The 15853-nt window shown below is 42.8% G+C and overlaps 1 protein-coding gene across 1 annotated transcript in view; it reads right to left on the reverse strand.

The window, feature by feature from the left end:
• Positions 1-300: 300 nt before the first annotated feature.
• The window catches only part of sfxn3 (sideroflexin 3), a 38141-nt gene continuing 22588 nt past the window's right edge, over positions 301-15853 (reverse strand). Inside the window, exons 6-11 of the mRNA XM_033034016.1 lie at positions 15707-15792; positions 11721-11848; positions 9878-9927; positions 9392-9441; positions 3873-3920; positions 301-1519 (exon numbers count right to left, since the gene is read on the reverse strand). Of these exons, the coding sequence (XP_032889907.1) occupies positions 1423-1519; positions 3873-3920; positions 9392-9441; positions 9878-9927; positions 11721-11848; positions 15707-15792 (459 nt within the window). The 3' untranslated portion in view covers positions 301-1422. The remainder of the gene's footprint in view (positions 1520-3872; positions 3921-9391; positions 9442-9877; positions 9928-11720; positions 11849-15706; positions 15793-15853) is intronic.

The following is a 15853-nucleotide window of genomic DNA, read 5'->3' on the forward strand; positions in this document are numbered from 1 at the left end:
TGGGCTGAATGGCCTAATGCTGCTCCTAGAATTTATGAAGAAAGGAAGTCAAAGATTATGTTAAATTGAAAAATCGGGTATACAAAGTGGGAAGGGATCGTGGTAAGTTAGAGGACAGGAAGCTTCAGGATCTAGGCACTAAAGATTTAAAAAGCTCATAGGAAGGAAGAAAAGAGAGAAAATGTACATGTAATATTAAAGAAGAGTGCCAATGGATGTATAAATGGAAGAAGGCAGCAACTGTAAGGTTGGGAACATCTAGGGAATGAGGCTGGTGAATTAATAACAAGAAACAAGATGGACGATTTGTTATTTCAATTTTTTTTATCAGTCTTCACTGTGGAGGACACTGCAAAGACCATGAAGATAATAGATGGTTGAATTTCAGATAACAAGGGGGAAAATACCAATCACAAATGGGATTGGTGTAGATGGACAAAAGGGTTAGCAGGGACATGGTGGGCTGAAGTGCCTGTTATTATGTTGCCCTACGTGACTCTTTGACTACAACCTCAACCCATTCCCAACCTTAGTTCCAGTGGGGGATCATCCTAGGCTGTGTCCGTCTTGGAGCTAATAAAATGCAAGCGCATTCTTGGTCTGGAAGCACCATCGCAATCAAAAGGCGGTTGGATTGTATGAGACCAAAAAAAAGACAAAAACTGGATAGGAGACGTTTTCGCTCGGGACAATTCTTCAGACTGATTGGGGTAGGTTGGAAGTAGGAAGAGATGGGTTGGGGCAAAGCCTGGTGAGTGATAGTTGGATACAGGTAAGTGGGGGAGGGGGGGGGGGGGGGGGTGACTGACAGATGGTGGGACAAAAATTGACCACAAATCATTGTGGATGATTAGAACTAAAAAAATATAGCAAGAGAGTGCTTGTTCAAAGTTAACATTTGTGGGATTTGCTGTAGGTTTTTTTTGGAAGAAATGAATGTGGGAAGTTTTAAGTTTAAGTTCAGGCATACATTGGACTGGATGAGTTACAGATCCCTGAGTGGATGGAGAAGTTAGCAGTTGTGTGTTCATCATGATCACTTCTGCAGTTTGGTGTCAATTATTTATACCCAATCCCAGTAATACAAAAAAACTTGCCAATTCCAAGTTTCCAGTCAGTGACTGGCTCCTGGAAAACCTTCTAATCTTTAATTTCCACTGTGCATGATGTTTAAACATCTGTCAAGTTCTGCTCAATTATAAATGTTACAATGTCCAATGATACAAGTGGGTCTTCTTTACCCCTTTTAGCAACCAGCATCCTTGCCTTCAGCAAGGATACTTCACCCTCCCAGGGTGACTTTCAAGAAACTATGAGGGGCAGATTGGAGGGTGATCAATTCACACAATTGAAGGGACAGTTACTGTTGCTGCTGAGGTGAATGGTTGACGGTCTTGGGCAGGCTGCTGATGTGACAACAATCTACAAGCCCTTGTTGAAGTATACAACATTAATAGCTGAATTCTTTGCCTGAATCTGAGCCTGAAGTTCTGGTTCAAGTCTGGAAACCTTCATGGTGCTGTGGAAATAGAAAATAAAAAAGGTAAAACTGGTTAATAGCAATGAGGATTTCTTTCCCTCCGTGTTTCTACAGATACATCCCATGACAAGCAACTAGTTCATCTTAGCTTTAGCAAACTGCTCTGGATTCAGCCTTGTACGGCCACCTTTAAGCAACAGTGCCAAATGACCATGATGTCAGACTAACTGACCCTCTCAACATACTCCTTCTTCTTGTGGGCAGTTAAAGAGGAGAAAGAGAGAGAGAGAGAGAGAGAAAGAGAAAGAGAAAGAGGTTCAATAGTTATGAATGTTTCTGACGCCACAAATATTAAAACATTCTTGAACTATTCAAAACGTATGATGCTGTTTTTAAAAAAATGTTAAATGATTCAAAAATTTCAAATAGTAATTAAAATGCTGGAGAATTCTTTAGAAAACTGGAAGTGATAAGTAGAGAAGATTCATCACGGAGCAGATGGTGGAATCTAATAAGGAAGGAAGGTGGTGAGTGAAATATAGAACTGACTTCTCCACTCATCACCACCAGCCATGGTCACCATCTCCACCCTCCTCTCTCCCAGCTGAAACATGTATCAACCAACTCCCCCCTCCCCACTCAGCTGGATCAGTCTGAAGAAGGGTCTTGACCCAAAAGGTCACCCATTCCTTCTCGCCAGAGATGCTGCCTATCCCGCTGAGTTACTCCAGCTTTTTGTGTCTATCTTGCATCTATCACATGCCAGCTCGCGCCCCGTCCCTTCCTATCACAGCTTTCCAACAGTTATCCTCCCTCCTCTCCATCAGTCTGGAGTACAGGGGGCATTTCTGGTTCCTGGCCAGAAACGTCGTCTATCCACAGATGTAGCCTGACTAGGCGAGTTCCTCCAGCAGTTTGCATGTTTACTCAAGGTCCCAGCAGCTGCAGCCACTTAGGTCTAGATTTGGACGTTACTCCCATTAATACCACTTCACACTTTCATGTTCCTTTTTTTTTTAAAAAGGTCTTATATAATAGTTTAATAAATATTCTTGTTAATCCACTAACTTTTAAAGCAAATTTGAGAAATGGGGCTCCAGTGAGCCAAATACCGATTTCCGATCAATGGGATAGCTATTCGGAATTTCAATGGGTCGATCCTTGCAGGATTTAGCCACATAACTAGGCAGCTGAGGTACTGGGCTATTGCAGCACCACCAGGTGGCGATGTACTCACTGCAGGAACATCTACTAATCAAGTACAACATTAAAACACTGATTTTGCAATAAACTGGATCTGACATCATATCGTTAACCTGAAACATTCCACTGACTGACATCTCCCGACTTACACTGTTGGTGGACAGTATTTACAGCATCTCCATGTCACACCACCAACCTCTTCAGCATTTTGCTTTCTGATTTTTAGTTTTAGTTTTAGTTACGAGATGCAGGATAGAAACAGGCCCTGGGTTCACGTTCATCCGTTCAAGCTAGTTCTCTGTTATCCCACTTTACCATTCACTCCCCACACACTAGGAGCAATTTTACACAGGGACCAATTAACCAACCAGCCCACAGGTCTTTCGGATGTGGGAGGAAACCGGAGCACCTGGAGGAAACCCACACAGTCACTGGGAGAACGTGTAAACTCCACAGACAGAACCAGAGGGCAGGATTGAAACGGGGTCTCAGCTCTACCAGCTGTGCCACTGTGCTGCCCTAGTTTTCTGCTGACTGTAACATGACATTGAGAACATACCGCAGTACAGCACAGGAACAGGCCCTTCGGCCCACAACATGGTTGCTGAATATGTTGCCACGACCAATTCTTATCTGCCTACACATAATCCATATCCCTGCATTTCTATGTGCCTATTCAAAAGTCTCTTAAAGGGGTGACAGGTCGCAGGGGTGACACCTGTATGGTCGTGAGTAGTCGCCCAAAGAGTCGTGCCTTTTTCTGGTCGCCGCTGGATTTTCAAAATTTTCAAAATTTTCAGCGACCTGCTACGACTATGGTGGGTGCCAGCAAGTCGCCGAAAAAAATCACATAAGTGGGAAAGGCCCTTTAATGCCACTGTCGTAAAAGCCTCAACCACCAACCCAGCCAGTGTGTTTCAGGCACTCATCAACCTTGGTGTAAAATTTGCCCCACACCTCTCCTATAAACTATAAGAGGGAGACATGACTAAAACAAATGAACATTGGGGTGTTATCTGTGCCCACAGACCAGTGCCCATGAGTCCACAGACCAGCATAAAATTCAATGTCTGTAAAACACAGAAATTAGCATTGCTTTTAGCATTAGTATTCACATTACTTTAAAGTTAATGATTATTTGCAAGAGGAAACATAGTCATGAGGAACATAGTCATGAAAGTTAACATACCTTTTCTGTGGAAACAGTGCACAGCATAGAGGAGTGGCAAAGACCAAGCTGAAAGAATGGGAGAGAGAAACACTGGTAAACAACGTTATTCTGAATCAGCATGTTAACTTACTCAAAACAGTGCTGGAAATGCTCGGCTAGTCAGGCACCATTTCTCATAGATAGACGCAAAGTGCTGGAGTACTGGAGTGCTACAGGTCGGGCAACATCTCTGGAGAACATTGAAAGGCCTTTTTCTTATCCTCCCCCCCCCCCCCCCCCCCCCAGAGATGCTGCCTAACTGTACTGGTCCCAATTGCCTCCATTTGGCCCGTATGCCAAGGGGGAGGTTGGCGTCTGTTCACCTGTGAGAGATAATGGTACAGCGTTGACATTGTCCTTCTTGGAGAGGGGAATGTTTCAGCTATGGTTGCATTTCCTGCTGTGGCTGTCTTGGTCTATCCTTGACTGTTACAAAACCTTTCTTAGCAATGTACCTGTCTAAATGTCTTTTAACCATCACCATTGTGCTCTCCTCTACAGCTTCCTCTGGCAGCTAATTCCATATACCCATCACCCTCTCTCTGCATGAAGAAATTAACTCAGATCATTTAAATTTATCTGCTCTCACAATAAGCCTATGTCTACTTCTGGACTCCTCTACTTTGGAAAAAGACTGTGACAGTTCATTCACCTTATCTATGCTTCTCATTATTTTGTTCTTTTTCTACAAAATCATTCCCTCAGCCTTCTATGGGGTAAAAAATCCCAGCCTACCCAGTTGTGCCTTATAATTCAAATCTTCCAGTTCTGGTAAGATTCCTGTAAATCTTTTTTGCATTATTTCCAGTGTAATGACTTCCTATAGCAGGGTGACCAGAACTACCCAGCGTACTCCAAACGTGGTCTAACCAATATCTTGCACAGCTGCAGCATGAGGTCCCACGTCCTGTACTCAACATGTTTACTGATGAAGTCACGTGTGTCAAATACCATCTTCACTGTCCTGTCTCCCTGTGTCCCCTCTTTCTGGGAACACTGCGCCTGTACCTCTAGGTTGCTCTGCTCTACAACGCTGTCCAGGGCCCTACCAATTACGCAGTAAGCCCTAACTAGAGGAAGGTTTTGTTAAACATACCCATTCTGTAGAGGTATTAGGACAGATGTTCGAATAGTCAGGCTTTAATGGAATATTGGGACCAAGACTACCAGTCTTGGAGGGCATCTACCACACACGGTGCCTCAGGAAGGCCGTCAGCCATAAAGACTCCTCACACCCTTATAATGGACTGTTCGAACTACTTCCCTTCGGTAGACGTTACAAGGCCTTCTACGCCCGTACCTCCAGACTTAGGAACAGCTTCATTCCCAGAGCTAGAGCGGCTCTGAACCGGCCCTGCTGAGTGTCCCCCGCCCCCCATGGACTGTCTCCCTTGGATGGTCACGTCGCACAGACACATCTGCACTTTATTCTGTTTTTGACTGTTTTACTGTTTTAATGTTCTTTTTACAAACCATGTTCTCGAGGTATCTAAATATAAATGTTATTAGTTATTTAAGTTATGACATCGGATGGAAGCTGCATACCAAATCTCGTTGCGCTTTTGTGCAATGACAATAAAATATATTATTATTATTATTATTATATTTTAACAAACGGAGAAATGATCTCCTTTTCTTTTTTATTTTATTTTATTTTCTCTATTTTCTCTCTCAACTTTCTTCATTTACTCGTTTTCTTTTTTCACACACTATATATTTCACATCTTTCTATCCTTTACTATCTAACTTCTTTTTCTTATTCTAATCTTTTTTCAATGTAACAAAAAAAAAAAAAAGAAGTTGTACATAAAATGTATTATGAAAATATATATTAGGCACTTTGGTGCCATATGACTGTACTTACTTCTAATAAAATTAAATTAAAAAAACAAAAAAAAAAACAAACGGAGAAATAGCAAAGTTAAGGGGTGCATTTCAGGAGATTGGGGCCAAAGCAGCTACTAATGGGCACTAATGGTGGAGAGATGAAAATCACGGCTACACAAAAGATCAGAACTAGAGAGAGCCCGAGATGAGGGTATTTTTATGTGAGCTATGAAATGTTTTACATTCTTAATGGTTGTGTGACATACAACTGGGAGTTTGTGTTGACTGCAAGCCCGTGTACAGCAATATAATTGCGTGTATTCTGGACCTTCACACTAGGCAAGAATACGCAGGGAACATCAAAGATGCTCATAATATTTAAATATAGATCATTATCAGCATTACCTCAATAACCTGGCAATCCAACTCCATCTGTCTGTATATTAAATGTGTTGCTTGCAGCAGAGATTAAGTGAACAATTAATGTTATGACTTTGAGGCACTGTTACTTTTTATGATTGCTATTAGCTAGATGCAATCACTATTTATTCCTGGAAGAGGATATATCCAAGAAATACTCAAGTTCTTTGTCCTCTCTGGACTATGTAAAAAGTGCAAATTCATTGCTGTGTTCAGAGAGCTTAATTCAGTTTAGAGATTTACTTTACTTTGGAGATGCAGCACAGAAACAGGCCATTCCACCCATCAAGTACATGCCAACCATCAGTTGCACCATACACTAATACTATCCTACACACTAGGGTCAATTTTAAACTCATCAAAGAAAACTAACCAACAAACATGCATGTCTTTGAATTGTGGGAGGAAACAGGAGCACCTAGAGAAAACCAACGCTGTCACAGGGAGAACGTACAAACTCGATAGATTGAATTGAACTTGGGTCTCTGGTGCTGTAAGACAGCAACTCTACTGTTGTGCCACTGTGCTGCCCTCAGATACAGCATGGAAACATGCCCTTCGGCTCATACAGTCCATGTTGATTTAACTCTATTGTTAATTGCTAAATTAACTAAAAATGATACCATTAAAAGACTTCTGGCTATTCGGGATAAGAATTTGATGTTGCATCCTTAAATGCACCCATGAATCCTTATGGTCAACAATGTATATTTCCTGTCTAATAACCATAATATTATATCAAATCAAAGTGCAGGTTATTATTGATAATAAATCTAACAGTAATAAGGGGAGACAATGGATGTCAGAAAGATACTAACAAGTGTAAAAGAGTAATGAACGATGGAAGTGAAGGGGCAACTCAGTGATGCAGTGGTAGAGTTGCTGCCTTCCAGCTCCGGAGGCATGCGTTCAATCCTGACTACAGATGCTGTCCGTACGGAGTTTCTGCAATCTCCCTGTGACCGCGTGGGTTTTCTCCGGGCGCTCCAGTTTCCTCCTACATTCTAAAGACGTACAGGTTTGTAGATTAATTTGCTTCGGTAAAATTGTAAATTGTCCCTGGTGTGTAGGATAGTGTTAGTGTACAGGCTGATCGCAGGTCAGCACGGACTCAGTGGGCCAAAGGGCCTGTTTCGGCGCTGTATCTCTAAAGTCTAAAGGAAGCAGAATGCTTGAATGTTTTGAAAGCGGACATGGAACATTGATGTGCCCTTCAATGGACTGTAAAAGCCCCTTCCTTTGCTCTGAGCTGCAGCAGAGATTTTTCTCTCCTCCTTGTGCACATTCAGCAGTTGCCTTCATCATTTCCTTTGGGGAGAAACAGCTAGTTTAATGCAGCAACGCATCATTTGCTCATGATTTATCAGCTTCGTTAGTGTTTAATGTACCATTAATGTCCCTTCTTGCGTGTTAATGTGCGACACATGCGGCTCCCCCCAGTGTTTAATATGTTACTAATGGCGACAATGTTATATAAATATAATACAAACACTCTCTGCCTTCTCAAACAAATCTATTAAAATTGGTGACTGATATACTAAGCACACGACCAATCACTCCTGTAATCCTGCAAATATAATTTCAGACTTTCTGTCTTTTGTCCAACTATCTGCCAGTCAAACCCCCCTCACCTGTATCCACCTATCACTCACCAGGAGAAAGACACAAAATGCTGGAGTAACTCAGCGGGTCAGGCTGAATATCTGGAGAAAAGGAATAGGTGACGTTTCAGGTCAGAACCCTTCTTCAGATTTTCCCTACTTTGAAGAAGTATCACTCGCCAGGCTTTGTCCCGCCCCACCTTTCTTCCAGTTAGCACGGTGCATCTGCATCAGCCGCGAGCTAGAGCTATTCTAGGTTAGACGCACCGCCATGCTCTTTAACCATTCAACCACATAGGTTTGTCACAAAGAGTTGGTGCAACTCAGTGGGGGAGAGAAAGAATGGGTGACGTTTCGAGTCGAGACCCTCATCAGCTCTGAAGAAGGGTTTCAACCCGAAACGTCACCCATTCCTTCTCTCAAGAGATGCTGCCTGTCCCGCTGAGTTACTCCACATTTTTGTTTCTACCTTTGGTTTAAACCAGCATCTGCAGATCCTTCCCACACTTATAAGTTTGTGCATGAAATAATAAGGATATGGATCATGTGTAGGCAGATGAGATTAGATTAGGTGATGTTTCGGGTCGGAATACTTCTTCAGACTGCAGAAATGTGCCAGCATGTCTGAAGAATAGTTGAATGTAGATCAGTCAGTACTAGTTGACCTGATCCCTGTCATGTTTTACTGCATACCTCTGTACACTCAGCTATCTGGTTGAGTATCTCATATTATCTAGCCTGCTTGTCCAGCCTCTAGTTAGATTCGTCATTGAGCTTGAGTTTACAAAACCTTTGTATTTGAGCTCTGTGTGCTTTTTTAAATAAACAACTTATGTTCATGTATGGATTCTGAGTTATTGCACATTCTTATATGATGTAGGCAGTGGGCTACAAACCCATGCCTCCAATTGCAGACCTTCAAGAGCAGCTCATTAAAAACAGAGATCCCATTGTCACGCTTAAAGTAAACAATGTAACAGTGGTGGGAAAAATCGGCACAGGTGCTCGCTGTAATGTTATGTCTCAGATGGATTTTTCAAAGCTTCGGAATGCTAAGAAAATAAAAGCAAGCAGCGTCACGTTACTCGCTTATGGCGGTAGCAAACTAATTCCCATAGGAGTTGCCAACCAGCAGTGACACGGTCATACAAACTACCGTTTTATATTGTAACGGGCAAAGTGGTACCCCTTCTGGTGGAGATGCTTGTATAGCTGGTTTCATTCAGCAAAGCTGTTCATCAACTAATGTCAACCCCCGAATCTACACAATGCATCTTGGTGGATTACAAAGACCGTTTCAATGATGAACTCGGTGAGCTGCCGCTCATGTATTCAATGATTTTAGACCCGGAAGTTAAGCCTGTTGTTCGCCCTGATAATCGCGTTCCGGTTGCCATGCGAGACTGAGTTAAACCAAAAAGAGGGTTCCTAACCCGAAACATCACCCATTCCTGTTCTCCAGAGATGCTGCCTGACTCGCTGAGTTACTCCAGCAGTTTGTATCGATCTTCAGTATAAACCAGCATCTGCAGTTCCTCCTGATCTACATCCTGAGATAAGTTTACCCTGACATTATGTTCAGCATGGACACTTTGGCCTGTGCTGTACTGTTCTATGCTCTATCAGGACAACAATAGAAATGTGACTCACCAAAGGCCGACCAACCCAACCTGAATTGGGGCATTGAACACTGGAAAACGCTGCCATAAAAAGAAATGATTAAAAGTTAAAACACTGCAATTGTCAATTAAATTCAAATAGAATGTTCCCTCAACCTGGGTTTGTTATTATAGAACTAAAGCAGAAAGCAAGACAAAAATCTAATAATGAAAGGAACACAAATACATAACCGTAAGTACGAGTAAGGAGTCAAGGTAGACATTCAAGATGGTAAAAGAATATCTGATGTTCGGGAAAATTACTCGCTGTTAATTCACATTCAAAAAGTGTTTTGCAATAGATGTTGAAGGGAAAATAACATTCTTCTCCCACTGAATACAGAAACGTGCAAATTCTGTGCAGATAGTAGCTGTAGTAGATCGAACCCAGGACTCTGGCGCTGCAGGGCAGCAACACTGCCACTGTGCCACTGCATTTGGCATTTACATAATCACACACACACACAACACATATTACCTTTAAAAGTGCTCTCTTTTCCAAAGCATTCATGATAACTGGGGGTATTGCTGGAGAAAAGGGAAAAAAACAATATTGATGACTCAGAAGCCATTTAAAAGTAATTTTAACCAAATATTATACATAAATATTAAGTACTATTGCTTTTTTTCATTGATTTCAATTGAATGAAGTGAATCAAGTGATTCGCAATTTATAATCAAGCCCATTAATCCAAATGCATGCATGCTGATTTGGTTAGCAGGGACTTCAAAGAAAAAACATTCATTTTCTATGAATAAAACAATCACAACAATGCAGGTAGACACCTATAAAATGTGGGAATTGGGAATCTTGTAACCAAGATTGAGCTCTATTAGGAGACTTATACTTTACCACTGTAAGGTACCTCCATGCTGCAATCTATTTTCATTCCCCAAAACAAATTTGCTCATGCTTCAAGAAAATGGCCAATAAACATGTATTGCTTGATCATATTACCACCAGCAGGTTATTGTCTTCAGCCATGATCATATTGAATGGCGGTGCAGGCTCGAAGGGTCGAATGGCCTACTCCTGCACCTATTTTCTATGTTTCTATGAACCATCCTAACAATAACTAGACAGCAGCCCTGAGCTAATATCTACGTCATTGAAGACCCTCCGACTATCTCTAAACAGACTTAACCTTGTGCTAAATGTTATTCCCTTTATTCTGTACGTGTGCACTGTGGACGGCTTGGTTGTAATCATGTAGTCTTTCCACTGACTGGGTAGCTTGCAACAAAAAGCTTTTCACTGAACCTCGGTACACTTGACGATAAACTAAACTAAACAAAACATGAGAGTAGGAAAGCATTTCCAGGTCTTCAGTCTGAAAAAGGGTCACGACCCGAAAAGTCACCCATTCCTTTTCTCCTGAAATGCTGCCTGACCCTAAGCTGCCTGAGTTACTCCAGCATTTTGTGTCTATCTTCAATGCATTTCTAGGACTTTGTGTCCTCCTCCTAGTCCTCACAATAAATGTCAGCTAAAGCCAAAAAGAATGGAATTTGCGATTGTTAACCTGATCCAAAATGAAAGAATAGGGTTCATGGAAGAACACAAGATTGGAAGGGCACAGAATGATCTATGTTCTTGGCCTTTATTTTAAGGATGAATGCACTGACAGATGCAACAAGCCATGTAGCTGGCTTTGGCTTATTCCATTTCTAAAGAGGTCTGCATGCCAAACCAGTTAGGATAGCCAGCATTTTCTAGCATGCAAGGCTCTAGACTAGTGGTGGTCCAACTTTCACTGCAAAGACTGAACCGAATACTGGCTTAGAGTGACTCTTTCAACTCCAATTGCATCCAACTACAGTGTGTGACATACAAGTTAAAATACGTTTTCTAGTCTGGAAGAAAACACCTTGGGACTTCAAGGCAGGCATAGTGGCACAGCGGGAGAGTTGCTGCCTTACAACGCCAGAGACCCAGGTTCGATCCTGACTATGGGTGCTGTCTGTGCGGAGTTTGTACGTTCTCCCTGTGACCACATGGGTTTTCTTCTGGAGCTCCGGATTCCTCCCACATTCCAAAGGCGTGCAGGCTAATTGGCTTCAGTAAATTGTCCCTAGGGTGCAGGATAGAACTAGTGTATTGGTAACCGTTGGTTGGTGCGGACACAGTGGGCCGAAGGGCCTGTTACCTCGCTCTATCTCTAAAATAAAATAAAATAAAATAAACAAAGCCCCTCTGTCCCCAATTTCCATCCCACTCCCCCCACCTCCTTCCTCAAGTGCCTAAACCTGACCAACGAACAAGTCCCTACGATTGACTATGCAACTGAAATAATGCCCCTCAGAACAAAGTCTGGACTTACCCATGGCAGGTATGGCCATACCAATCCGAGATACCACAACCTGGACAATGGCTTGTTGTGCTGCCTTAGCCGACTCCCCTAGTCGATTCCCATTGGCATCTGTGACCGGTATTCCATATTTAAGTTCTCTGCAAAAGGATATGGTTTTACTCAGGGAATATGGTTTTACTCAGGGAATATGGCATAAGGTTGATATGTGGCATTGAAAGAGTAGACAATTGTGAAGCATTTGTATCAGCATTTAGTGAACTGACTCAGCAAGTTTTAGAGCATCTCACCAGAAACAAGATGTATTTGATAGTTGCAAAATTGAGGCTTTAGAAGGTGCTATTGGAAAATTCATCCACCCAGGCATGGTCTCCAACAGATTGACAGTCAATGCTTTTTTTCCCCCAGGATGGAACTGTCAAAGACTAGAGAGCATAGCTTTAAGGTGAGAGGAGCAAGTTATGTGCGGGATAAAGTTTTTTTTTTAAACACAGGTGGGTGCCTGAAACAAGCTGCCAGGGTGTGATGCTGGAGGCCGATATAATAGTAGTGTTGAAGAGACTTTTTGATGGGTATGTGGATATGCATGAAATGGAGGGATATAGATCATGTGCAGGCAGATAAGATTAGTTTATCTTGGCATCATTTTCAGTATGGGAATTGTGGGCAGAAGGGCCTGATTCGACTTTATTTGAGGGATATGGTTCATGTGCAGGCAAATGAGAATAGTTTAACTTTGCATCATGTTCGGCACAGACATTGTGGGCAGAAGGGCCTGATTCTGTGCTATACTGATCAATTTTCTAAAGACATGCGTTCATCCAATGTATTTTGGAACTTCAGGATTCCCAAGAATTATATGGCCAAGGGTATGCGTTTAAAGTACAACCAGGGCAGTAAGATAGGAAAAGAAACAGCTGAGTAAAAAAAACACCAACACATCATCCACTTCAGATGTGAATTGGAACGTCAGTCAAATGAGCACCTCTGCTCCAAGTTTCTTTTAATTGAGTGTGTTGCTTTTACTCAATTATTGTTGATTAGAACGAAATCTAGGTTAATTCAGTTCCCTGGCATGGATAGAACACTTCAGGAAACTAGTCCAAGCGACTTGTGATCAGCAGGCAAGTGGCAACCAAATGCATCACACGATCTTCAAAACTGAGGAAGAACTTTCAATTCAAAAATCAAAAACATGCAAAAGCATTAAGAACGGGTGAAACAGCTATCTACTAAATAGTGTGGAAGAATAAATTGAAATTGTAAACGGGGTAAATTAGGTCAAAAGGTAACAGGACATCTGTTTAGCTGCCTTGGGGGTTGGTCGTGAAAGAAAACCCCCGGGAACGCGGATGTGTTTGTTGGAGGTGCGTGACTCCTCAGATACCCGAGGAGTATCTTCAGCCACAGACTGGTTCCACCAAGATGCAGGACAGAACCAAAGATCCTATAGCAAGCAAGATAGACCACTCCTTCTAAATGCAATGGGCTGACGTGTAGTACGCAACGATGCGGAACGTGGGCCTTTTTTTCATCCATTTCAGTAACCCGACCCGACCCGACCCGACTCGCAGTGTAATCAGCGTTGCGGGGGAACAGTTTGTGTTAATAAATTATAATTCTGAAAATGAGGAGAAGATTTTTCCCAAATAACTTTTATTTTTACGAGGATGTTTCCGTAACCGGCTTCCGTCTCCGCACCAGTATCCTACGGGATCTTTGGTGCGGAGACGGAAGCCGGTTATGGAACGGGATCTTTGGTGCGGAGACGGAAGCCGGTTACGGAAATGGGGACCGAAAATTACCCATGAATCTGCCCATGACCGTACGACGTCTTTTTTGTCGAGTGATCTATCTTGCTTGCTATAGGATCTTTGGACAGAACTCCACAGGAGATCCTTCTTCCCTGTGGCTATCAAATTTTACATCTCCTCCCCCTTCTGTCGTGGGGTAGACTGAGACTGACACACCTCCCCCCTCCCCAATCTTTGCACATCTGCCAAGCCTTTCCACTCGTCACTTTAATTCCATGTTTCATGTATTTTGTGATTTTATGACTGTTGGCAGATCAATTTTCCTCTTGGGATAAATAAAGTTCTTTCATATCGTATCGTATTTACAGCTGTTGTTCGTGCATTCTGAGGAAAATCTGGTAAGGTTAATAGTGTACACAAACTACAAAGAGAAAAGACTGTATGAAAGATCACATGAATCTTTATTCATTTAACAGCCTGTTTAACTGTTCCCAACAGTCGTTGTATTTTGTGGTGCGTTGTAAAGTTTTTTAGAAAAAACCAAGGCTACATTATTCTGCCTGATTTGCCACAATATCAGTCAAATTTCTTTAAAATAACAACAGGTGGCAAGGCACAAACAGCTGTTCTACTGGGTTTCACGGAAGGAGGGTGGAAACACGTCAAGATTCCACCTCTTATGGATCCGAACACGAGCCCAAATGCTTTAGAAATTGATCAAATCTTTTGTGTAACGTTTTGCACTACAACCATAGAACCTCAATATTAAAGGACTTTCCTTTAGAAAGGAGATGAGGAAACATTTCTTTCGTCCGAGGGTGGCGAATCTGTGGAATTCATTGCCATAGAAGGCTGTGAAGGCCAAGTCAATGGATATTTTTAAGGCAAAGATTGATACATTCTTGATTAGTATGGGTGTCAGGGGTTATGCGGAGGAGGCAGGAGAAAGGGGTTAAGAGGGAAAGATAGATCAGCCATGATTCGTGGCGGGGTAGACTTGATGGGCCGAATAAGGCTCAACAGTTTAAGAATAAGGGGTAAGCCATTTAGGACTGAGATGAGGAAAACCTTTTCATCCAGAGAGTTGTGAATCTGTGAAGTTCTTGCCACAGAAGGCAATGGAGGCCAATTCACTGGATATATTTAAGAGAGAGTTAGATTTAGCTCTTAAGGCTAATGGAATCAAGGGATATGGGGAGAAAGCAGGAACGGGCTACTGATTCTGGATGATCAGCCATGATCATATTCACTGGCGCGAAGGGCCGAATGGCCTACTACTGCACCTATTTTCTGTGTTTCTATGAATGGACTAATTCTGCTATCACTCATGACCTTATGACATGACCAAAGGTTAAACAATTTGATTTTATCTATGCTGTGAACATTTTGGTATCAATCTTGCTGCACAGAAAGCTGTGTGATCATATTTTTTTGCCAGCTCACTCACCTGTGCTGCGAGTGCACCAAGTTTCGTTCCGATCGGTGATATATTGTAAAAGTTAACGAGGTTTCAAAATCTTAAAAAACACGCGTGCGCAGATCGATCTGATCTCCTGCCAGTCAGCGCCTCATGGATTAGTCTCTTCTCCTGTCACTCCCCGGGTCACTCCGCCCCTTCCTGCGCCATCGCATCTTTACTGGAGCTGAGGTACGCTGAAGGTGGCCGGCGGAGTTCTCCATACGGACACAATTTTTGGATGTCGCCAAACGGAAAGCGAAGAGTCTGATCCCGGCAGAGGAGAGCGTCCATCTGAGTCCCAAATGCACCACCATTGCAACGCCCCGCAGCTCCAGCCCCTTCCCCTCTGGTTCCACTCGCTGGCTCCTGCCCCCCTCCCCCATGATACCCCATGGCTCTTCCCCCGTCTTTTCTCCAAGCTCTCCACCCATTTTCCCCATCCCGCCGTAGCTGCTGGTGCTTCCTGGCCAAGCTGAGGTTCATAAGTTCTATGAGTAGAATTAGGTCATTTTAGCCCATCAAGTCTACTCCGCCATTCAATCATGACTGGTGTATCTTTCCCTTTCAACACCATTCTCCTGCCTTCTCCCCATAACACCCAACACCCTTACTAGTCCCACATTCCCCCCCCCCCCCCCCCCCCCCCCCCTCTTTTCCTTTCAGAAGGACTTTGGCGTTTCCCATCATTTTGCATTGTTGCATCAGATCACCCACATTTTCTGCCCACCCCTCTCCCCGAACAATCCTTCAATCCTTTATCCCTGGGACTGTTTCACAGCACTCACCTCTGTCTCATGAAAGGGATATTGATGCAGTTGGCAGCAGCGACTGCAGCAAAGGGCACAAAACGAGAAATCAAGGCAGGCAAATGCTTCAGGAAAGAAAGATAAAATTGTACATGGTTAGCTTACAAATTGAATTACTTACAAAAT

This window comes from Amblyraja radiata, chromosome 15 (genome assembly GCF_010909765.2).
Source record: "Amblyraja radiata isolate CabotCenter1 chromosome 15, sAmbRad1.1.pri, whole genome shotgun sequence".
Taxonomy (NCBI): domain Eukaryota; kingdom Metazoa; phylum Chordata; class Chondrichthyes; order Rajiformes; family Rajidae; genus Amblyraja; species Amblyraja radiata.